Source organism: Cervus canadensis, chromosome 29 (assembly GCF_019320065.1).
Source record: "Cervus canadensis isolate Bull #8, Minnesota chromosome 29, ASM1932006v1, whole genome shotgun sequence".
In the NCBI taxonomy this organism is placed as follows: Eukaryota; Metazoa; Chordata; class Mammalia; order Artiodactyla; family Cervidae; genus Cervus; species Cervus canadensis.
The window spans coordinates 34994615-35020341 of record NC_057414.1 but is presented as its reverse complement, the minus strand read 5'-3'; the positions used below and the strand labels follow the sequence as shown (position 1 = coordinate 35020341).

The window sequence follows — 25727 nt, the reverse complement described above, 5'->3', positions numbered from 1 at the left end:
CATGGCCCATGAGGTTCTTCATGTCCCTTTGGGGGTTTCTTTAATCATCTCATCATCCCCTTCTGTGCCCCGAACATACTGAACACGTTTCTGCTTTAGAAGGAGTCATTCACATTCTCTCTCCCTCTGTCTTTGTCTTTCCCCCTCCTTCTGCTTTCCAGTCTCTGCATATGCAACTTCTTCAGGTTGGAACACTCTTTCCCTGTTCTCTGGCCAACTGCCTCCTCTTCCATCTAAGCATTTGGGCTTCTTCATTTTTCTTTTTTTTATTGGAGGCAAATTGCTTTACAATGTTGTGGTGGTCTCTGCCGAACACCAACAAGAATTACTCACAGTCATATGTATATATATATATCTCCCCTTTCTCTTGAGCCTCCCTCCCCCTCCATTCCACACCTCTAGGCCATCACAGAGTGCTGGGCTGGGCTCCCTGTGTTATATAGCAGCTTCCTGCTAGTTCTCGATTTTACACCTGATAGTGTATATATGTCTACGTTACTTTCTCAATTTGTCCTACCCTCTCCTTCCCCGCTAGCAGTGTGTACATGTCAACCCTAAACTCGATGGAAGGCAATTGTTAAAACAACTGGAAAGAAAGCCCAGAGGGGCAATAATTCCATTAAAATTGAAAGAAGCATAGCTGGTTCACACAAGTAATGTATGACTTGATTCAGAGGGAAGAGCTGTGCCGCATCTTTGAAGGGACTTGGAGAGGTTAGGCTGAGTTTATCACAGAGACCGAGGCTGTCCTGGGGGCTCAGTTGGACAATATGGCTCATGGCTTCCAGAGGTGACCAACGTCCATGACTACAGTGAACAGACCAGGCGGCACCCACTGGGGCCTTTCTAAACCCAGCAAGATGAGACTGGATTCCCCTCCCCGCAACCCGCTGGAAAAAGACAAAGTCAGCAACTTGGTGTCTGAAATGTATTTAACTTATTTTACAAGATTTTTGTTTGTTCCTTCTCATTCTCTCTCACTATACCTAGGAAGGGCTTAGGGACACAAGGAAAACTAAAGGCACAGGCTATGGATTGAATATTTGTGTCTTCCTAAAAATTCATATGTTGAAGCCCTAATCTCCACTGTGATGGTATGAGGAAGTGGGGTTTTGAGAGATAACTTGGGTGAGATGAGCTTATGAGCGTGGGGCCCTCATGATGGGGAAAAAAGCAAGAGACCTAAGATCTCTTTATCCTGTGAGAGTATAGCAAGAAGGCGGCCGTCTGCAAGCCAGGAAGAGGACCCTTACCAGACACTGAAGCTGCTAACACCTTGATCTTGGACTTCTTAGCCTCCAGAACCATGTGAAACAAATGTTTGTTGTTTAAGCCACAAACATTTAAACCGCCCAATCTGTGGTATTCTGCTGTAGCAGCCCAAGCTAAGGCAGCACATGACTGACAGAGCAAGGTGATGGCAAAGGTTTCAACGGTCCCAGACCCGAAGGTCCTCAGTCACCCGGGTCAAAGAAATCAACCTTTTTAACTGTCTTTTGTCACCATGTTATACAACCCAGGATGCTCACCTGCCTGACATCCTCCCTTCATGCGAGACTGAATTCCCCCGCTTTCCATCACCAAACCCAGGGGAGGTGAAGGACAACAACTCACAACCTGCATTGAGAGGAAGCTCAAAGATTAGATCAAGCAACACCACTGGCTTTGGGGTACGTTCAGTTCCTGGAACTCCTCCTCTTTCTCTCATGCTCAAGAAAGTGAGGGCGTGTGAGCGACGTTATCCTGAAAGCTGAGAAATGAGTCTATTGCTGGTCTGCATTCAGTTCCATTAACATGTGCCAAACTCGGACCACGTGCAGGGCCTGGGGCAGGTATTATGGAGGAAAGAGTGAATGGGATGATCCTGGGAGTGGCAGAGTCCACAGCCTCCCTAGCACCGATGCATCTTCCTCACGGTCAGCACTCTTGGGAAATTCTTTTTTCAGGTTCCAACACATTCATTGTCTTGTAGCAACACAGTGACTAGTAGCTAGCTACTAGTGGAACAGTTACTAATAAAAGAACAGACATTTTATCAGACATACAGGTATTTGATATGAACACAAAAATGAACACAAAAACGTTCAACATCATGAATCATTGTGCTGTACTGTGCTCAGTCACTCAGTTGTGTCCCACTCTTTGTGACCCCATGGACTGTAGCCCTCCAGGTTCCTCTGTTCACAGAGATTCTCCAGGCCAGAATACTGGAATGGGTTGTCATGCCCTCCTCCAGGGGAACTTCCCAACCCAGGAATTGAACCAGGGTCTCCTGCGTCTTAGGTAGATTCTTTACCAGCTGAGCTACCCAGAAAGCCCCATGAATCATTAAGGAAACACAATCAGGTGCTGGTGAGCTACGTCTCTACACTTTCAAAACAGGCAATATTCAAAATACTGATCATACAAACCAAGTACTGGTGAGGAATACAGGGGAACTGGAATGCTCCCAAGGTGTTGCTAGGAATGCAAATGGGTACATTCATTTTATGAAACCACATGCTCATATAAAGAGTTTTACGTATATGTTCATAGTAAGCTTTTCTATAATAACCAAACAAGAAACAAACAGGAAGTTCTTTTTTCATGACTTAGAGTGGGGACCTTGGGAACAGACAGAATAGCGATCTGAACCCATCTCTGTTAATCACCAGCTGTGCAAACTTGGGAAAGTCTCTGGGCTCTGTTAGATGGGTTTTAACCTGGAGCTGGGCATAATACATGGGCCACATCAGATTGCTTTGAGGAGTGCATGGATGGCATATGTAACATGCTTAGGACTGGTACAGCTGCCATTACATCCCCCATTCTGAAGCTTTGATCCACTTTTTCCTGTTCAGTCCTGAATGGACATGGAAGGGCAGCTGGTCACTGACTATCTTTATGTTCATCCCAGGCATAAAGATGGGTCCGAGGGTGCCTCAGTTTTCTCTGCAAAGGGACAATTCCAGTTCCCCCAAAACTTCCTTCTTTCCTCATGCCTCCCCATCTTTCTTAGGAAGCTTAGCAGAGCTGCCTCACACTCACAACTCACTATTCCCTTCCCCACCTCTGCAAACATGTCATCCAGCATTCCTAGAGATGAGATGGGGACTGCAGTTTCCATGGTAACGAGTTCCTTTAAAAGCAAAGGCTCTGTGGTCTTGGCCACAAGGCTTGCTCAGGCTCCCATGCCAGGCGATACCTTCCCTGCATCTACCAGATGGTAAGATGGGACACCAGAGAGCATAGAGAATTGTGAAAAAAAATAAAAAATAAAAATCCCAAGGCATAACAGGAAGGATATGGCTCCAACTGAGCCCAGCAGGCCAGAGACACTGGCCTTTTACTAACTGCATCTTTTTGATCCCCCGTTAAGAATTCAGACCATGGCAAGAGGAGGACATCCAGGTTCCTCCTCTAGATTTCAATTCAGTCAGTCTTGGATGGGGTCCTAGAATCTGGTTTGGGTAGAACCATCTACCGGGTTTTTGGCGGCAGAAAGAGCACTGGATTGGAACCGAACAAACTTGGGTTTGAAAACCAGTTTCTTTCTTATTATGGAAACCTTGGGCGAATCTCTTCATATGCCCAGCTTGCCTCCCTCACCTCACAGGTAATAAAAACCTCACAGGACTGAAACAAGATCACACAAAACTCCAATACCTTGGCCCCAGTAAGTAGCCAAGAAGACCTGCAGAATCAACAAGCATAATGTATGTGTGTGATAGATGTGTGTGTGCATGTGTGCAATAAGTGGTAAAAGCAGAGTATAAATAAAATACAAAGGGTGAGGTTAAAAATCTGCCTTGCAATGCAAGGGACACTCGTTCGATCCCCCGTTTGGGAAGATTCTACGTGCCGCAGAGCAACTAAGCCTGTGAGCCACAACTACTGAGGCCCGTGCACCAAGAGTCTTTGCTTCAAAACAAGAGAAACCACCGCAATGAGAAGCTTGTGCACCACAATGAAGAGTAGCTCCCGCTCACCACAACTAAAGAAAGCCTGAGTGCAGCAACAAAGACCCACCACAGTCAAAAAATAAATGAATTAAATTTAAAAAATCTTTTTAAAAAATATACAGAATGATCACATTCTTATAACTATAATGTGTAGAAAAAATGGCCAATGAGACCTCATAGAATTGAAGATGCTGATGTCTTGACTCCAAAACGATACCTCTATTTATGGCTTAGAAAAATATTCGCTGACATGTTCACACACAGACATGAGAGGGATTTTTACCACAGCACTGCTTGTAATCAGAGAAAATTAGAAGTAATCTAACAGCTCATGAGCAAGAAATCATTAAAGAAACTGTGCTATATTTATAGAACGAATTATTTCATTAAAAAAGTGAACTAGATCTATATCTACCCACTTGGATAGATCTTTGAAATGCATTCTGAGCAAGAGAAGTAAGTTGTAGAACAATATGTCCAATATGATACCGTGTATAGAAAATATGGAGGACGTACTATCTATCTGGTATTGATACATTTTTGTTTAATAAAAGTATAAAACATGGAAGAGAAGGGACATACCACACTTTGGAGCATGAGTGTTCTGGGGAGGGAGGGATAAGAAAATATTTCAACCGCATCTGTGTGGTTCTCTTCCTTATTAAAATAGATCTGAGAAAACATGGCAAAAATGTCAGCATTTCTTCAGTCTGGGTGGTAGGAATGCCTAGGGGTTGTGGAAACACTGTCAGTGCACTTCCGTGTGTTCGCAATATTTCTCTCTAACAAAATGTCTGGTGGTGGTGGTTTAGTCACTAAGTCATGTCCAACTCTTTCGAGCCAGGCTCCTCTGTCCACGGGATTCTCCAAGCAAGAATACTGGAGTAGGTTGCCACTCGAATAACAACAGCTTTTATTATAGGTAGGTATTTTTCTTTGTATTCCTGAAGTTGCTAAATTCTGTAATGAATGATGAAAATTCTGTAATGAAATGATGAATTCTGTATTGAAATGATGAAAATGAAAGCAACACTTTTTAAAAATGACAACATATGTGAAAAAAGCTTTGTAAATTGCTTGAATCATATCCGTGCCCCTGCCAGTGAGTCTTGTGTGCTTACATGGGTGTTTTTTAAATTCTTTTGTTTCATCACGATGTTCACAGAAAAGTACTATTATTCCCACTTTACAAATGGGGAAATTTAGGGTCCAAGAGAGGTGAAGGAATTTTCTAGAACCAGGGCTTATAAGAGGCAAAGCAGGATTGGAACCCAGACAGAGGGTTTCCTAGACTGCCTGCTCAGGAAGTTACTGCAGGAGAGCTGACCTTTGGGCCAGGCCCTGATGGTCAAGGGACATTTCATTGGGGCATATTTACTGAAACAAGAGCTTCATATATGTTGTCACACAGAACCCACATGAAAACCCTGTGAGGAGGTGCTATTATGAGACCCATTTTACCGACAAAGAGGCTCAAAGGAACTATTACTAATCCAAGGTCGCAGAGCTTGGCGGTGACAGAGCCAGAATAGAAATCCAAGTTCGTTCTCCAGAGTCACCCTTTCCACTGTGCCAGGCAGCGTCCTCAAGTGAGAGGAGAAGAGGGGCATTCTGGTAGGGGGGCACAGCACGTGCAAAGGCCCAGAGGCACGACAGGGCCTGCCATGTTTAGCGAGGAACTCAGGTATGTGAAATGCAAGAATAAAATCCCCCAGAGCCCAGCCCACTGTGCAAAGGGCAGGGTTGGGTTTCAGTGGAAGCTGAAACTCTGCTGGGTCATGCAGGATTTTCCAGGGGGCCGGTCCCCACCCACCGGCTGGCAGGAGTGACTCTGGGTCGAAGTTGCCGAGAGCTGCTGGAGCAGCAGTTTCTGGGTGAATGAAGCTTGTGTGTGGGCAAGGGGTGAAAATCCCCCCAACTCTCAGGGGGTGATGCTGACACCTTCCTGAGATGGTCTAAAGCCCCCTTAAGATAAGGGCGCCCTTAATGTCAGTATCTAGAAGCTGTTGGAAGTCACTGGCACCCTTCCTAGAAAGGCAACTAGTCCTCAGTGGGAAGTACCTTGGACTTGGAACAGAATGGGGACCAACCCTGGTCAGTATGTGCCTATCAGCGCCAAGGGGCCCCACCCCTCCCACCATCACCCACCTCCACTCCCTGAACAAATCCAGACCCAAATCCAGTTTCAGAGGGGAAGCTGAGAAGACATGGGGGAATGTTCAGCCTGGATCTCCAAGGCCATCTTGTGCCATTTAGCAGCTGAAGGCCGGCAGCAGTCAATGGCCACGTGGCCAGCCAGGCCCATGAGTTCAAGTCCAGGAAATAAATTTGGGATCCCTGGGTGGTGGTAGCATGTGTGTTTACCTGCTTTTACATACAGCACATGCTCTCTAATTACTTTCCGTTGGACCCACTGAAGTCTCAGTTTTCCAGATGAGAACTCAAACTGACTTGCTCAAGGTCACAGTCACTAAGAGGTAGAGCCGGAATTCAGCTCTGGTCTCTCTAAATTCAAGCCCACTTCTGGGCTGTGGGGCCTAGCATCACCCCACACTCTCCTTCATAAGTCTTGTCTAGGGAGCTTCGGAGGTGGCTCAAACTTCTTTCACGTTCTTGCTTATCCCAACCCTTAGTCAGGAAGGTGCCCTTCCTCCCTTCCTTCCTTTCCTCTTTTCATGCCTCCTTCTCTTCTCCCTCCCCCCTTCCCTCCCTTTCAGCCAGGCTCTGTACCAGGCCCCTCACCATGGTTGGGGAAACAGGTATACTCATAGTTGATTATGATCAAGTAGAAATGCTAGTCTGGGCATCAGAACCAAGTGCTCTGCAAAAAATAGATGAGAGTGCATAACTTTGACAGGGACAGTTGAGAAGCATCTTAGAGGATGAGTAGGAGTTCTCAAGGATGAAAATGTCATGGAGAGCAGGAGATATCCAAGTCTTTGCCAAACAACCTGGGGGTATCTAACATGTATCTTTCCAGAGGGTGAGCAGGCTTGGAGGCAAGGGCACGTGGGGCAGTGAACTTTCACGCTGCATGTCACCCTTTCTCCCCACCAGTGGCCTGGCACCATGGGGCTTCCCCCATCCTTCCTTGCAAAAGTGCTTGAGCCCTGACTTAAATGCTGAGAAGACACTGTTGCTTTCTCTGCCCCCGAACCCCAATGATGGGTAAGATCTCTGGCCAGTGTCTCTCCCCATGGTGTCAAAAGAGGCCTTCAGGACTCCCCTGAGTGGTCCACTGGTTAAAAATCCTCCTGCCAATGCAGGGGATGTGGGTACAACCCCTGGTCCAGGAAGATTTCACATGCCACTGGGCAACTAAACCCGTGAGCCACAGCTACTGAGCTGGCGCTCTAGAGCCCTCGAGCTGCAACTGCTGAAGCTCACACACCCTAGAGCTCGTGCTCTGCAACAAGACAAACCGCCGCAATAAGAAGCCCACGCACCACAACTAGAGAGTATCCCTTGCTCACCACAACTAGAGAAAGCCTGTGCTCGGCAATGAAGACTCAGCGATGCCAGAAATAAACAAATTAATTTAAAAGATAAAATAAAGAGGCCTTTAAACTGGGGCAACCAGAGAGTCAGCTGAATGTCTGGTCAGTGCCAAAGTATGCTGGACCCTTGGGAAGTTTTGCAGAGGTTTAAGGTGGGCATCCTAGGCTCTAGCAACCAACACCCACTGCTTTGGTGTAAGTGTCTGGCTCAGCCAACTGACCTCCCAACCTATTCCCAGCTGCATCCCACCCTCCCAATCCACTCCACTGGCTGGCAACTCTGTTTCTAAACTCCAGAGTCCTGGGGAGCAGAGAGGTCAAGAAGCCACCTCCACAGGGCCGGGGGCAGCACAGCAGGGTGGGAAGCAGGTGGTGCTGGTGGTAAAGAACCCACCTGCCAATGTTGGTAGACGGAAGAGATGCAGGCTTGATCCCTGGGTTGGGAAGATCCCCTGAAGGAGGACACAGCAGTCCACTCCAATATTCTTGCCTGGAGAATTCCATGGAGAGAGGAGCCTGGCGGGCTGCAGACCACGGGGTTGCAAAGACTTGGACACGACTGAAATAACTTAACACACATGCACAGGCTTTGGAGTCGAATCTCATCTCTTCCTCTTAATATTAGGATCTGGATTTCTTTTCTTTTTCTTGAAAAGAAATTTTATTGGCATACAGTGCTGACTTAAAATGTGGTGTTAGTTTCAGATATACAGCAAAGTGAATCAGTTTTACGTGTACACATAGCCACTCTTCCTTAACCTCTAGTATCCTTCACAACCTTTGTCCACAAAAGTGGTGACATTAACAGCCACCTCCCGGCGATGCTGGGAGATTGAAAGAGAAAATGATTGTCATGGGGCCTGACTCTTCTTTACTATTTGGCAACGCGCTTACACAATCCTTTACTGCAATTCTGAAGCTCTCAGATACCACTGGGTTTTTCATAACTCTGTGAGTGGCCTTCCCGACCTGAAATGATGCAGGGTTGTTTCATGGTATTTATTTATTCTGTAATGTGTGAAAAATCATATATTTTGCTGCAGAAATGTTAATGTACTTGGTTACAGGGGCTGCTCAGGCCCCTACTGAGACATTATATAACATAATGCTAACACTTCACTTCAGAGAGCAAGAATTGGGATGCTGACATTCTGGTCATACTCATTGTCCCTCAGAGAGGTTCAGAAACTTGCCCAAGGTCACAGAGGAGGTGGTGGAGCTTAAGAGCAAATGCTGGTCTCTGAAACCCCAGAATTCACACTCTCACAGCCATTTTGATAAATATTCATCAGAACCAACACGGTGCCCCTCAGCGCACCCACCTCCATCCTGATGAGACTAAACACCCACCACGCCCCAGAGCCTCACACAGTCCCTCTCCGAGAACGAAAGGCCATGTTGTGTGAGGGTGCTGGGTGAGATCGCTTTTAATGTGGCTGTTATAGCATTTTTACAATAAGGGTGACTAATGCTTACATCATGTCTGAATTCTCAGCTGGAACTGGGTGGGAGTGACAAGGAGAGATGGTAGAATAGAGACTGGCCATTATTATGACCTTGGGTGAGTCCCTATCCCATTTTGGGCCTCGGAGTCTCCACGGTAAAAATGGGTGAGTTGGGCAAGTTAGGGTCAGCCAGAGGGGATCGGGTTCTATTGCCTCCAACGGCCCCTGATTTGAGGCTGCTGAGCAGACAGTGCTTCAGAACACAGCTCCCGCTGTCCCCACCACCTCCACCCAGCTGGTCCTTCCACCAGCTACGCAGTATTTCCTAACCAGATGACCTTCAGATTCAAGATTAAATTGTATTGAGTCCCATAGTAAGCAAATGATTCCTTTTCCAGTTCTTCATTCCTGAGGATTGCAAGTCTTATTGTCATGCTTCTCTACTTTTAATGTCTAAGACTTTTTAACACGGGGAGAGCTGACTTAGGTTTGGATAGCAGGCTAGTGAATGACACAGTCATTCTAAAGGACTCATCTGTTTATATGGATATAATCAACTTATTGAAGTAACATTGGTTTGAGATATAGGAAACCTGGAGAATTTCAAGGTTTAAATAAACTTACTTAGGTTTACATACGAAGCTGACTACAAAAAATATTTGTTAAATAACGGTATATACATAAGGACTTCCCCGATGGCTTAGCAGGTGAAGAATCCACCTGTAACGCAAGAGACACAAGAGATGCTGGTTCAGTCCCTAGGTCAGAAAGTTCCCATGAAGAAGGAAATGACAACCCACTCCAGTATTTTTGCCTGAAAAATCCCACGGACAGAGGAGTTCAGCTGCCTACAGTCCAAAGGGTCAAAAAAAGTCAGACACAACTGAGTGACTAAGCACAAGGATGAATCATATCACATCCTTGTACACTTAAAACTCTCTGATTTTCCATTTCCTCTGGATTAATTCCAAGTCCATACTGATGTTTTTCTTGACACTACCAACCTTTCCATCTCCAACTCCCCCTCCCTCTGTAATCTCCTCCAGTGTGTCAACCTCACTTCTGCCTCAGGGCCTTTGAACCTGCCATGCCCTCTGCCTGGAATGTCCTGCTCCCTGATCTCGGCAAGGCCGGCTCATCTCACCAGTCAGATCTCTGCTCACAGGCTCTCAGAGGCCTGTCCTAAATCCCCATTTCAGTCTCTCTATCTGCCTTCCTTGGTTCTACTTCCCTTGTAGCACATTTTCCTCTCTGAAATGATACTATTTTTTAAATGTTTTGGGGGAGTTGGCCTCAAGGCATGTGGGATCTTAGCTCCCTGATCAGGAATTGAACCTGCACCCCCTGCATCAGAAGGCAAAGTCTTAACCACTGGACTTCCAGGGAAGTCCCAATACTAATTTTTTAAATGTGTTTACTATTTGTCTATTTTCTCCACTAGAATATAAGCTCCTTAAAGTCTGGTGCTTTGTCCCACATCCTCGGTGGCTGAAAACAGTGCCCGCTCATAATAGGAGCTCCACAAATGAACGGCAGGAAGCTATAAAGTTGAAGGGAGGGTGGCCAGGGAGCAAGGAGGAGCCCACCAGGCGCCACAAGGAGGCAGGCAAGATGGTGGCCATCAGAGGCTCAGCCTGAGGGCTCTCACACATGGCCCCATCAGCACCAGCCTTCAGGACACTGAGCCAACTGGTTTCCACCCACTGAGCCAGCAGAGAAAGCCATGTCAGCAATTATACCTGTAAAAGAATGAAGGCTTTATAACATCACCATCAAGACAGTATCATGATAATTACTGATTCAGACTAGAATCAGTCACAATATTACTGTGAGTGGGTAAAGATTTGAAGAGGACCAAAATATTCTCAGAGAATCTGCCCATGAGAGGCATATTCATTACAAAGGAGATGAGTGACTTTACCTGGCAGACAACACCTTAATCCAAGCAACCCAAATGAGACCACTGGTAATGGGATGAGCTTATACCACGTCCGAGAAGGACTCAGCTTCACTTCTGTGACACTCCTGACAAAATAAGAACAACTAATCATGAGGGACCTTCAGACAAGCCCTGACGAGGAACATTTTATAGAATAACTAGCCTGGACTCTTCAAAATGATCGATACCATAAAAGAGAAAGAAAATCTGAGCAACTGCTCCAGAAAATCAGGAGAGTGAAACACAATACACTCCATAGAATTTTCTTTTGCCTCTAAGGCAGATTGTTTTGGAAAAATCTGAAAAAGTTCTGTAGATTATTTTTGTGGTGATGTTAATCACCTGATTTAGATACAGGCACTGTGGTTACATATGAGAACGCTCTTTTTTTTTTTTAGGACATGTTGACATGTTTAAGAGAAAGGGCCATTATATCTACAACTTGCTCTCAAGTGGTTTAAGAAAAATGTGGTAGAAAAATAGAGAAAATGATAAAAAATATTAACCAGTCAGGGAGTCTGAGTAAAGAGCACAAGGAAAATCTTTGTATTATTTTTGCAGATTCGCAGGAAGTCTAAAATTGTGCTGAAATAAATTTTTTTAAAAAAAACCTAAAATACTAAGCTAGAAAGAAGGCTAGGAGTTGAGGAGCCATTGAGATGGTGGAGGCAAAGTGGCTGCAGGAAGCCAGATCCTCGCCTCACAAGGCTGACGTCTCAGAGACCGGGGTCAGCTGTGTTCACCTCAGACCACGTCGGCCCACAGTGCTCCCCTGACATATCCACATTGAGGTGGGGGAACTGAGGACTCATGTGGGCCCTCTGGATAATATGTGGAAGGGACGCAGGGCATAGCCTGCAGAGCAAACTTCTCACCCTTGACCATGACCTTGGGTGCCTTACTCCCCACTTTGCACCTCAGTTCCCTCTTCTGACGAATGGGTAGATGTCAGTGACTGGCGGCCCTCTGGGGATGAAGTCTTCCAACTCAGCTTGTTATTGTTGTTCTGTCACTAAGTCATGTTCAACTCTTTGCGACCCCACGGACTGCAGCACGTCAGGCTTCCCTATCCTTCACCATCTCCCGGAGTTTGCTCAAACTCATGTTCATTGATTCGGTGATGCCATCCAACTATCTCATTCTGATATTTCTAGAATCCCATCTGGAGAGTGCAGCATATCTCTCCAAGAAACTTGTAACATTTGGCAAGTATGTTTACTTTAGCCAAAGGAAAGACAGATAGGTGATCTCACTAAGCAGATTGAGGAGTGAACATTCTCCCTGTCCTGGACACACTTTGCCACCTCTGCCCTGACTTCCCCACCCCAGCTCTGCTCCCAGGCACCCCTCCTGGCAGAGATGAACACAACCAGCAAAAACTTATACCGAAGTATAGAGAAAACCTTTCCTGAAGCCCTATTTCGGAAGAGGCAGCTGGTGGGGATGGGTTGGTCAGAGACCAGAAAGCCACTCTGGTCCCAGTTCTGTCAGCAACTCTCTGCGTGGCTCCAGTTTTCCAAGCATTACTTTGTGCTCCTGCAAGATGGCAGAGCCGTGCGTGGCTTTGCACACAGCTCAGGACACAGTGACTTCACCTCTGTGTTCTCCCTGGCTCAGGGCTCAGTAGGTGACTTTCAAATTGAAAGCAGGGCACTCAGATAGGATCCTCAGGACACCCTGAGAAGCTGTCAGCTCTGAGGAGCCCCTCACTCAGGACCCCGCAGCCCAGGCCCCCAGCCCTCGGCGCAGATCCTCTGGGCTGGGCTGGCCCTGCTGGGAGAGCCCAGCCCAGTTCAGGGTCACAGTGGAGTGGTCGGGGTGACCTGGAAACTTAGAGGCTGGAACTTCTGATGTATTCTGCCACCTCTGACCCACAGTGGAGATCCGGGGCATCCCCCTTGCAGGGGAAAAGAAGGGGGTCTCTTTTCCATCATACTACCCTAATCCAGCATCCCCTAAGGCCCCCACAGCCTCCTCCCCAGCCCATCAACCCTGCCTCCCTGCCCGGGCTGGCTTCCTGGGGGCTGCCTCAGCTGCCATTTTTAGGCAGAGGCAGTTTGGCCGCAGGAGTCTACAAAATGGTGGGCGGAAACCCGGGCTTCCCTCCACTGTCCCCGTGAGCTCCCACCTTGAGGCCCAGCTCCACGCCCTGGCCGTGGGACTCTTTGGGGCCCCAAGGAGCCCTGAGTTTTCCCAGGTACTTCACAGCCAACATCTTATGCAGCCTCATCCCAACCCTGGGCTCCGGAGGTTGCCACTGATCCCACTTTACAACTGGGGAAACCAAGGCTGGGTAGAAGCTCGGCTGGCCAGGAAGTGACTTCTGACACATAAGTCCCTTCTAGAGTTTCTTCACCCTCATTCCATGACAGCCCAGCTGAGGTGAAAACTCTCCAGAGAATGGGAGACCTTTCCTAGAAAAATTGATGTGGATGGGTTCCCAAACCCTGCCCATCTTCCAGGGCAGGGAAACATTATGGATTTGGAGTCATAAGTCAAGTTAAAGATTTGGCACCAGACTTCCCAGGCAGCACAGTGGATAAGAATCCACCTGCCAATGCAGAGGACAAGAGCTCAATCCCTGGTCCAAGAAGATTCCACATGACTCAGAGCAACTAAGCCCATGCACCCAACTACAGAGCCTGCATGCTGCAGTTACTGAAGCCTGAGAGCCTAGAGCTTGTGCTCCGCAATAAGAGAAGGCACCACAATGAGAAGCCTGCATCCAAGAGTTGCCTCAACTCACCACAACTGCAAGAGAAACCCCACATAAAGCAAGAAAGACACCAATGCAGCCAAAAATAAATGAATAAATAGAATTTTTTTTAAAAAAATCTGGTACCTAATAGTTAGCTGTGAGCCTTGTTAAAAACAAGGGGCCCTAAATGGGGTTGCTTATGCTAAGCCCCACATCACCAAATCGAGACTTTATGGTTTCACCTGACCAGGGCTAGTTAAGTCATCTGCCTACTAGACCCTGCCATTCCTAAAAGAAAGCAATTTTGTGATAACCAACAAAGACCTACTGTACAGCACAGGGAACTATACTCAATATTTTGTAATAACCTATAAGCATAAATAATCTGAAAAACATAGAGATATATGCATGCATAACTGAATCACTTTGTTATACACCTAAACCTAACACAACATTGTAAAGTCTGCTCAATGTTATGTGAGAACCTAGATGGGAGAGGGGTTTTGGGGAGAAAGGATACATGTATTTGCGTGGCTGAGTCCCTTCACTGTTCACCTGAAACTACCACTCATTGTTAATCAGCCATACCCCAATACAAAATTTAAAGTTTAAAGTCCGAAAATAAAATAAAAATCCCCTTATATACCTGTCCTTTCTGTCAGAGTGCATGCTGCCGATTCTAACTGCTTTTTGGCCTTTTAAATTTTTACTGCATTAAAAGATTTTAATATGCCTCAGTTTATCTTTCAACTGACTATTTGCTGTGCCATCCCGGAAAAGTCACTTCACCTCTCTGAGCCCCTGCTACTTGATCAGTAAAGTGGCGCTCATAATCAGACTTCACAGGGCTGTGAGGAGGGCAAGACAGGTGTATGAATTTACAAAGCACTGCCCGGTTGGCCTGGCACAGGTAAATGTATGGTCTGTGGGAGTCGTCTCTGTGCCAGTCTCTGTGCCTGGCATGCTCACTGCATCCTCATGGCACAGTAGTCTGGGTGAGTCAGCAGATAGAGAGCCTGGCACCCAGCTCTTCTGGGCTCTGGGGCCCTACCCACCCAACAGGCCTTAGGCCTTGCTCTCCAGATTCTGCTCAAATGGTCCTTTTGCCTGAAATGCCTTTTTTTTTTCCTTAAACTTTTTATTTTGAAATTATAGACTCACAAGAAGTTGCCAGAATAGCACAGAGAAATCCCATGCACAGCATAGCACAGAAAAATTCAGCTTCCCCGGATGGTGACCCGCTCTATAACTAGAGTAACTCACCAAAACCAGGAAGTCAAGGATCTCACCAGCTTTCGCAGGCATTCATTTTTTTAAAATGTCGAAGAAAATAAATAAATTTTGTAAAAGTGTCTTTGGGCCTAAGATGTCTTTTGCCATCATATTTTCGTATACAAAGTCTTCTCGTCCCCGTTTCCAGCCCCTCTCTGTCAAGTTCAAGCTCTCCCTGTTCTGATTTCCAGCTCCTGGAAACAGTGCAACCCAGTGATGGAGAACGTGGGTTTTGGAGTTCTAAAACCTGTGTTTTAAACTCAGCATCATGGATTTAAACCCATGGAATTAAACTCAGCATCAGCCACAGACTGGGACAAAGTACAGAACTTTCTGAGCCTCCGTTCCCCTACCTATTAATATAAAATGGGGACAAGCACCCCAATGTCAAGGGACGTCAGAATAATCATGGTTGGTGCTTGGAGAATGTAAGTCCCCTGCAATGGATGGTGGCTATGACTGTCATCGGATTGCACCTGTATCCCCGGGTGACCCTTGTATGTTTTACCACCGTCCCCTGTGGCTCAGCTGGTAAAGAATCTTCCTGCAATGTGGGAGACCTGGGTTCGATCATTGGGTTGGGATGATCCCCTGGAGAAGGGAAAGGCTACCCACTCTGGTATTCTGGCCTAGAGAATTCCATGGACTTTGTAGGCCACAGGGTCACAAAGAGTTGGACACGACTGAGCCACTTTCACTTCAACATTTAACACGTTCAACGTCAAGCCTTCATATCTCAGTGCCAGCTCAGGGCCTGTCACACAGTGAGTGAGTGTGAAGTCACTCAGTCGTGTCCGACTCTTTGTGACCCCATGGACTATAGCCCACCAGGCTCCTCTGTCCTTGAAATTTTTCAGACAAGAGTACTGGAGTGGGTTGCCACTTCCTTCTCCAGGGGATCTTCCCGACAGATGCTAAATAAATGTGAATAAATGGAGCCCTCTGCCATGCAAGCTCTCCTTTGGCTTATGGGTATCTCTTTGACACAGTGTCTCTTTAGCTTCACTTAGATCATCCCTGGCCTGGTGGGCAGGGTACATGCTCAGCAAGTCCATGAGGGCTGGGCCTTGTGGAGGGAGGCAGCCCATTTGCTCCCATTTGTCCCTTGAAACTCTTTTGGGGCCCCAGGACCCATCCCTGAGGCCCCTTTGGGCCATCTCTGGACCCAGTATTGAGGCTGCAAACCTAGGAGAGTACAATATCTGGGGGAGATGCCTCATCCTTGGAGGGCAGCCAGGCGGGAGACAGGCCAGGCTGCCTTTCCCCGCAGAGAGAGCTTAGAGCTGCCAGTCAGAAGACTTCAGCTCAAGCCCTGGCAGGTCTTAGCCACAGACCTCGGACAGGGCTGAGCCTCGCTAAACCTCAGTTTCCTCACCTACACAATGGGGTCTTCATGTGGGTAAACGAGCTTATGGTACAAACGACATTATATTAACCACTAAATCCTGTACTTACATATATGAGATCTTTGTCCTGGCTGTGTAACATTTATAAATTCACATTTAAGTGGTCACTGACATGGTATTAAATACCACAGGTCTGACCAGAAATGAATAACATTTTTCCATGATGTTTATTTTCACCGTTATTACCATTCAGGTGATTGACAATGGCTTTAAGGCAGCAATATGTAGGGTTTTTGTTTTTTTTAAGTAAATGTCTTTATACTTTAAAGCATCTATTAAGACTATTGAGCAAATGGTCAGGTAGAATGGCAGCTTTAGTAAACACCTAGATGGGGCAGGAATGTGGACCCCCAGAAAATGCTGCTCTTCTGACGCACCTCGCCCTGACCAGATGTGGGGGTGCCAGTGATGAGAGTGGGATGGAGGGGTTGGAGGACCCTAAGAGGGAAAGCGAGGGACCCGGGCATTCCAGCCCCTCCAGAGTCTGCTCAGTGCCGGGCTGGGAATCCAGCATGGGATTTAGTTGTGGTTCATGCAGAGGGATGGTGAAGGCTGCATGCCAGGGTGTGTGTGTGGTGGTGGGGGGAGGCATTCTTTTCCTCCAGGCCTCTGTCCCAAAGCCTCAAATGGACCACCTGCTTCCTTGTCCCAGGGGGACGGCTGATGTTTCAGCCTCAGAATCCGACAGCTGGGGTCCCAATTTAATTCTCGAGTGTTTCTGTAAGAAATGAGGCTGACTCAGAGTAGGCTTCAATATATGTGAACTGAATGAGGGATGCTGTGGGTAGTGTTTCTCACTCATTCTGGATCCCTCTGGAATTATTTATGTTTGGCTGACTATGCCAGCCCCTGGGAGCTGCCTTGTCTTGCGTTACCACCCTGGTGACCGCCACCTTAACTGTCCCCACCAAGTGTATGACCAGAGAACCAGACTAAGCTAGGAGAAATATGGAGGTGGCTGTCATATATTATTCATAGATCAGTGAGTCTTGCCAGACAGGAAGAATGTGGGAGATTAAAAAAAAAAAGAAGAATATTGTTTAATTTAATCCAATCAAGTGGTAAAAGCCCCTGGGTTGGGGGAGATAAAGAGGATTAGGTTTGTGAAACTTGGATTGTGCATGAACTATCTCTCAGCAGCACGAGAGAATGCTATCTCCTATTTTGGCAAAACAACAAAAAAAGCTGTCCTCATCTCAGTCCACTGATATGGAAACTCCAGCCTGCTTGGGATAAGTCAAGTTACCTGCAGTGGTATGACTCTTTTCTCCTTGGTAAGTGGCTTTTAAGCCCAGGAAGATTAGAATTTAAAATACACAGGTGATGAAAAACACAAAAACCCATAGTATTTGTACCTTTTTGTCAAGTTTAAGTTGGGTCAAGTTCTGCATATTGGTGTATAAAATCCTGTATTTTAGTGTTTAAGAATTTTTGGCCACTAGAGTATCTCATGTTTGTGACTGAGTAATTGACTCCAGTTGAAATTTTAACCTAAAAAATTAAGAGAATTTGGCAAAAAAAAAAAAAAAAAGAATTTGGCAATGTCTGTAAACATGATCAAACTACTTAAGAGAATTTAATATTCATTTTGTTTATAAGTTAGTTTTTTAGATCTGTAAGAATTCTTTTAAACCCTTGGTAAGGTTATATTTCTTAGAGGTATTTGAGGCATTTATAAGACAATCAAGTACATTAAATTTATGAATGCAATGTCTGAAAGAAGGTATGGCAACCCATTCCAGTTTTCTTGCCTGGAGAATCCCAAGGATGGAGGAGCCTTCCAGGCTACAGTCCATGGGGTTGCAAGAGTTGGACATAATTGAAGTGACTTACACGCACACACGCATAAATGCAGTGTAGAATATCTACGGCAGTGATTGCCAATATAAATGTAATATGAGCTCCATACACCATTTTAAATTTTCTATCAGCCACATTTTTAAAAAGGAATAGGTAAGCTTAATTATAACAGTAGTATTTTTACCTAATATATCTAAAATATTTTCATTTCAATGTGTAATTAATATAAAAGTTATTTAATGAGTTATTTTTACATTCTTTCTCTGAACAAATCTCTAAACTCTGCTGTGCATCTTACATTCCTAACACATCTCCCTTCGGACGACCACATTCCAAATGGCACATTGTAGTGGCAGCTAAATTAGACATCACAGATCTAAGGGAATTAAATCAGCTACATTTGTAAGTGGTATTTATTGTTTAAGGAGGCTTCCTCTGTTCAACCTGACTTGCTGAAATATTAATCAAAGAGTCCTTGACAGCCGTTGTTTAAAAGCTACTGGACTTATGAAGAAAATGAGGTCTGTGTATTTACAAGACAAGGAAATAATAGATTTTTTAAAAATTTGTTAATTTAAGAAACTATTTTTTAAAGTGACCACATATAGCCATTTCAAGTGCACAGCAGCAGCCCTTGAGGACCTCGCCAAACACAGTCCAGATGGAATTCGAGTCACTGGCTTCGGCTCGGCCCCGGCAGGAATGGCTGGGTTCTTTGTTCCTGCATCTCTCATAGCGTCAGATCTGACGGAGCCCTTAAGGACTGTCGGTCCAAAGCTCCCTGTTCCACAGAAACTGAGGTCCAAAGTTAAGAAGTCCCACTACAAGGTGACTGAGATGCAGGGTGGCAGGGATCCGATGGCCTCCTGACTCCCCCACTCACCCCTCCAAAACTCCCCAGTCAGGGGTTTCTGGCTGCTTGTCTCCACCTCTCCATCCCCCACTGGCTGATCTGGAAACTGAGGCAGAACTGGAGGGCAGGTGGACCAACAGGTCCCCGGCCCAGGCCTCTAGGGAGCACCAGGGGAGAATTGGGAAACATGTGTCTCTAGACCCTGATCCCTGCCCTGGTCACTCATCAGGACAGACCAAGACCTGCTGAGAGGCCAACCCAGAATCCAGGCCAGCCTGGCCAGAGAAACTGCAGTGCAAGGCCCAGGACGGAGCCTGGAGCTGGGACTGCAAAGGGGAGAAGGACAGGGGAGGCCAACCCGACGCCAAAGAGCCATGACCAGGTCCACCACGACACGAGAGAGCCAGACTCCACGTGCCACATACCCGGTAAGCTGCCCAGGCCACATGCAGCCATGGGAGCAAAGCCCTGGAACTTCTTCATGGACCTCATCCTCCCAGCTCCCCGTCCTTCCTCCCTCTTCTCCGCTGTTTTTCTTTCTTTGCTTTTCTCAAGTTCCCTTCTGCCCGAGTGCCCCTATTGTCAGGTCATATTTCCAAGAACTAAGATCTATACTGCTGGGCACCCTTAGGAGGGCTGAAGGGAGCAGCATTTAATGCCGTTTAATCACAGAGCAAGGAAACTATTCCCACCTAAAGGGCTTTCTCCTGGAGTAGGAAATGGCAACCCACTCCAGTATTCTTGCCTGGGAAATCCCCCAGACAGAGAAGCCTGGCAGGCTACAGTCCATGGGGTCACGAAGACTAAGCACAAGACAAAAATCACAGTTTGGAGGCAGGATGTCTTTATCACCTTCTCATCTCCCCTTTAACAAAGAGGGCTGGCTTTGGGCTCAAGGGCCGTTACATTCTTTTAACTGTTTGCTAACAAGTGATAAGAACTGGTTTTCACTGCCATATATTTTTATGCTTATCTTTACCTTTTATTTGTGGCAAATGATGTCAGTTTTCCATGTGTAAATTGTGACATAAAGTTTCCTTTCAAAACTGAACTTGTATTAGTAACAAGTGAGTCAATTGAGTATAAATGCAGTTTTGAAAACGTGAGGTAACTATCCTGAGAGTGGAGTGGGCCAGGCAGAGCCAAGGCAAAGCGTAGGGAAGAGGCCCCAGATGCCCCTCCACTCCACCTTCCTCGGCTCTGCCCAGCCTGGCTTCCTACCTCCGTTCAGACACCATGTGAGGCCTGATCCCAGGGCCTTCAGGCCTTTCAGACAGGGAGCTGAAGCCGGCCGCTCATGAGAAACAGAGGATAGAGATGCAGAGTGAGGGGCCCACTCTCGGACCATCTGTCTGTCCAGCTCGGGGGCAGAAAGTGGCCGAGCTCCGGAAGCTCCTGGTAGAGTGAGAACAGGCAAGGCCTCTCTTCCGGCCACTCATATGGTGCCAAAGTCATACCCATACCCACTCCGACAGCTAATCGGTTTTTCCTGAAGCAGTCTGAAGTCAGGAGGCTGGAAGCACATGCCTCTAGACAGATGGAGGCAGAGAGAAGAGCCCTCCATAGCCCCCCAGATGCTCCAGGCTTCCCGACGGCACCTTCCAGGGTCTTCCTCACATCAAATTGAAAGCACTTAGCATCTCTACTGCCAAGTGGACCCAGACTTCTGGGCCCAGAATCCTGTCTCCATCCCCATCTCCTTACCCTCCAGACGTGAGGGCCCAGAGCAGCAGGACCTCTGCCACCTTGAACCCCACCCTCCGCAGGGGGCCAACAAGCATCCGATGAGCACAGCCCAATGCCCAAACCTTTCCGCCATCTCATGCCTGGCCCAGGTCACTCCAGGCGGTGCCTTGGTCCCCGTGAGGGCCTCAGGATCAGAAAGGAGCTGGCTCTCGAGAGGTTTTCTGTTCATTTGTGCACTAAACTAGGGGTCCTCAACCTCCGGGATCTAAATGCCTGATGATCCGAGGTGGAGTTGATGTAATAATAATAGAAATAAAGTGCCCAGTAAATAGAATGTGTTTGAATCATTCTGAAACCATCCCACCCCCACCTTGGTTGGTGGAAAAAAAAATGTCTTCCACAAAACTAGTCCCTGGCACCCAACAGGTTGAGGACCACTGCCCTAAACTATCCCCGGTGGAGTCACCAGTGGCCAACTGTCCCCTACTCTGCTTGGCTTCCCCGAATTTTGTTACAGGACAACTCTACCATGCGCAGTACAAGCCTGGTGAACCCAGAGCCTCAGCTTTGGTGTTGAAAACACAATCATCAGTGAGCCTGCTTCTCTGGAAGGAAAACCGTTCCTTCCTGAAAGTTGGCAAGAAATCTTTAGCCTACGGATGGGAGGTGTCTCCTTCCTCAGACACTCAGACATTGATAACAAACTTGCATGCTGCCCACATTATCTGACCCTCAGGGATCCTCTTAGCACTGTCCAGGCACAGCCCCAGCCCATCACAGGGGTGCCTGTACCCTCCCTGGGCCCCGAATGCTGTTGACACAGCTGGGGACCATCCTCACACCAGACTGTAGTCTTAGCTAGAAGGCTCCAGAAATGTGAACATGAGAAAACAGCCAGAAAGGGGGCCTGGCGGGCAGGTCCCAGGCCCTCCCACAGGAGCAGCAGGAGGTGAGGAGGGGGCTACCTGAGAGAGCTGCCGTCAGCAATCCAGCAACCACGAAGAAGAGCGCCATGTCTGCCGCCATCTCCGACCGCTATGCGTGCCTGCCGGTGGGACGCACCATCCCAGGGCCAGGAGGTGGACAGGCCGCTGAGGGCCCCTTGCAGCTGCTCTGCCCCTGGCTGCTCCTGTCTGTAACTCTTTCTCTGCAGGAGACAGCACCCTGTGCACGCATGCGGCCAAGCCCAGCCTGCGAGTGTCTCTCACGCCTCTGTGCTCTACTTGTGGTTTCGGTCTCCAGGAAGCCAGGCTGGTAATATGGGTGAGGAGAGCCCAGCTGCCTCTACTTCAAGGCCACCAAGACTGGCTAAACCCTAAGAGTCTCAGAGTGAGACACACACACACCTCAGGGGCCCAAGGGTCTCCTGAGGAAGAGGGGAGCAGAGCGGGGCAAGCCTTATTTCTGGAGACCTGGTACATAGTAAGTAGATGCTCCATCAATACATGTTCGAAGAGTGAAGGAGCGACCCAGTTCCGTCCTAGTCCATGAGCCCTGGCTCTCATGGAATTGAATCCCACACTTTCCCTTGTTCTCAGGTACCATGATGAATGGGAAGGAGAGTGTAGCTTTGTATTTTCAAGAGGGAGAGATTCCGCCTCTGCTTGAATATCGTAAACCAGAACAGTCCTGAGAGATGGTTTTCCCCCACCTCCTTCTGCAGGCTGGAGCCACCCCCGGAGATGGCACAGAAGGCTCCAGTCCCCCCATACCGCTGGGTCCCATTTATTCCTCTGTGGGAGGCAGGCGCAGGAGCTGGGCCCAGAAGGATGAGCAGGTTTTCAACAGGCAGCCATGTGTGGAGGCCGCTGGGCCTTGAGGAGGGCCAGGAGAGGATGGGCAGGGGGCTTTGCAGGGGCTGAGGTGGGATGCCCAGGGCTTTTGGGGAAGTGCTGAGTTGTCCAGTTGGGCTGCAGAGAACGCTCCAAAGGAGGCAGGGACCAAGCCCAAGTGTAATTAATTCACCACTGTGCTCCCTAGGGGGTCTACATGCACGCTAAGTCATTTCATTTGTGTCCGACTCTGTGACTCTATGGACTTTTGCCCACCAGGCTCCTTTGTCAATGGGATTCTTCAAGCAAGAATACTGGAATGGGGTGCCATGTCCTCCTCCAGGGTATCTTCTCAAACCAGGGATTGAACCTGTGTCTCTTGTGTCTCCTGCATTTTCTCCTGCATTTTCAGGCAGGTTCTTTACCACTAGTGTCATCCAGGAAGCCCAGGGGACCTACAGCTAATGCCAAATAAATGTTGTTGAGTCAACGAAGGAACCACTCACTTAATCCGGGCATCCATACAGAACCCATGAAGAAGTTGAGTCCAAGTCCAGGGGAGTCTGGTTCTCTCCTGACCCTTCCCTGATACGACTCCATCTCAAATTCGCAAAGCCTGGCCTGACACTTCCCTCATCCTCACTTGTTTTCATCTCCCTACCTGTGGAACGGGGAGAGGACATCCGAATTTGCAGCTTGTAGAGCCACAGGGAACCAGGTCCCCCTGGGTAAACTCTGCCCACCCCACCAGGTGGATGATGTTCTGGCACCAGCTGAGGCTGCCCTCTTGTGGAAAGTTCTGGTAGCGCATACAGCAGATAATCCTCCCACTTCCATTTTCAGCTCCAATAAGGAACACTTAGTGAGACCCCTTTTGGAGGAAGAGATGAAACCACAACCCTGCCCTCAAAGAGCGGGTAGTTCACAAACACCGGTGACCAACCACGGATCAGGACAGGATAAGCACAGTGGGCGGTCTCCTGCTGATAAGCAGCATCCTGAGAGACATGTTTGGGCAGGAAAGATGGTTAGGCTTCCCTCTCTGGCAATATAGAAGATGGTAAGTGCTGGAAAGTTCTCCTGAAACAACACACACACAAAAACATACACAAAAGCTGGATTCAAATATTATAAAGCCAGGGTCCCCAGCCTCTGGGCCACCTCCTGTCAGATCAGTGGCAGCCTTAGATTAGAAATAAAGTGCATAAAAAATGTAATGTGCTCAAATTATCCTGAAACCATTCCCTCTGCCAGATCAATGAAAAATTGTCTTCTACAAAAATGGTCCCTGGTGTCAAGAAGGTTTAGGGATGCGTGCATGCATGCATGCTCAGTCATATCCGACTCTGGGATCCCATGGACTGTAGCCTGTCAGGCTTCTCTGTTCATGGGGTTTCCCAAGCAAGAATACTGGAGTAGGTTGCCATTTCCTCCTCCAGGGGATCTTCCAGACCCAGGCATCCAACTCACATCACCTGCTTTGCAGGTGGATGCTTTACTGTTGAGCCACTGGGAAGAAAAGAGTTTGGGGGATCACTGTATAAAGCATCTTTAGAAAAGCCTAGCAGAGGTGGCAGGAAATTAAGGTTAATTGTTGGAGTTCAGAAGTGACAAAAAGCACAAATCCAAAAAGATCACTGACAGCAGAAGGTTACCTGAGGTACCTGCTGATCCCAAGTGGCCAAGAACTTCAGTTTAAAGGGACAAAACCTAGAGCTTGAGCAAAGAATAAAACAGAATCAGGAAACTCCTGTTCAAGGCACAACAGTGAACAACACCCACAGTGGATGACCCTGGAGAGAAAAACCTCTGGAAGGGAGCTGGTACAGAATTCGTTCGGCTCAGCCTTGACTCTGAGTAGGAGAAAAAGGAACATCAACCCTGAATTTAAAAACAACAGGAGAATTTTAAGAAAGTAGATAGTTGCTCCTTAGGTACTTGGGAGAAACAAATGGGAAAATCCTCTCTGCAGTAACTCAGCTTAAACTCAGGCCTCAAAGAATCCCCATGGAAAAGGTTCACAGGAACAGGAGTACATATGCAAAAAAAAAAAAAAAAAAACCATAAAATTCAAAACACAAGGGTATTGGTCAGGATTCTTTAGAGAAACAGAACAAGTAGAATATGATTTATTATAAGGATTGCCTCATGTGATTTTGGAGGCTAAGAAGTCCCAAGATCTCAGTTGGCAACTGGAGATTCAGGAGAGCTGGTGATGAACTTCTAGTCTAAGTCTGCAGACCTGAGAACCAACAGAGCTGATGATGATGACTCAGGCCCAGTCTGAGTCCAGGTCCAAAGGCAGAATGAGATCAGTGTCCCAGCTCAAAGAAAGGCAGAGAGAGATATACTCTCTTACTCGGCCCTTCTCTTCCATTCAGACTTTCAGTGGATTGGATGAGGCCCCCCTACATGGGGGACGGCAACCTGCTTCACTCAGTCTACTGATGCAAATGTGAATCTTATCCAGAAACACCCTCACAGACACACCTAGAGTAATTTTTAACCAAATATCTGGACATATGGCCCAGTCCAGTTGACACATAAAATTAACCATCACAACAAGGCATTTTAAGTGAAAATTACACATGTCAATAAATAATAAACTCAAACTTTCAAAAGCTTTGGATATTGGAATTATGGTATACATAATAAAAAATAAAGATATTTCATATGCTTAAAGAAATAAAAATTAGTAATCAATGGTATAAATGAGGAAAGAGACTATTTTATTTTTGTTGTTGTTGCTATTTTTTTTACCTTTCCACGTCTGCTTTGTTGCTAAGCACTTCAGATAGACAGGGACCCCACCTTACACCAGGCCCCTGGACTGATACAGTCAGGGTCTCTGGCCATGTCACTGATGGTCTTATAGGGAGAAGTAACTCTGGAGGTTTGGACTTCCCCAACAGAACTAGGAGAGAAGGGGCAGAAGCCTGGAGAATACTTAGAACCAAGATGGAGCTCAGGCTGAGGCTGGACCCAGGGCCAGGCTGGTCTGTAGGTTTGGGCCACCTCTTCAGCCCCACTCAGCGCCCAGTTCCTCCCCAGACTGTGCCACACAGAACCTGCGAGAAGGAACATTTCAGCCTCACACTTTATCCTGAAAAGCAGAATGAGACTATTTCAAATGACTAGGAAGATTTGAAAAACAAATAAGATAATACCTCTATATTGGAAAAATATGATCTTCAAGACTAGCAATCCAAAGGACAGATTAAACATCAGAATAGCATAGCTCCAGAGAGTACTCGTGAGCTGAACATATATCTGAAGAACTTATGAAAAATCCAGCACAGAGAGACAAAGCAGTGGAAAATATGAAACAAAGGTTAAGAGATATAGAAGATGGAACAAGGACTTGAATAGATCTAAATGGAAAATTTTCAGAATTCATGAAAGACACAGTCCTCAGATC

General features: G+C 47.1%; 1 protein-coding gene across 5 annotated transcripts in view; it reads right to left on the bottom strand.

Moving 5' to 3' along the window:
* The window catches only part of CD6 (CD6 molecule), a 44391-nt gene extending 22491 nt beyond the window's left edge, over nt 1–21900 (bottom strand). For 2 of the 5 annotated variants that reach the window (XM_043452390.1, XM_043452392.1), the window contains exon 1: nt 21503–21892. In XM_043452390.1, coding sequence (XP_043308325.1) covers nt 21503–21563 — 61 coding nt within the window. In that variant the 5' untranslated portion in view covers nt 21564–21892. Of the gene's footprint in view, nt 1–21502 lie in introns of all 5 variants that reach the window. The other 3 variants (XM_043452391.1, XM_043452388.1, XM_043452387.1) reach the window with 3 other exon arrangements.
* Nucleotides 21901–25727: the final 3827 nt, after the last annotated feature.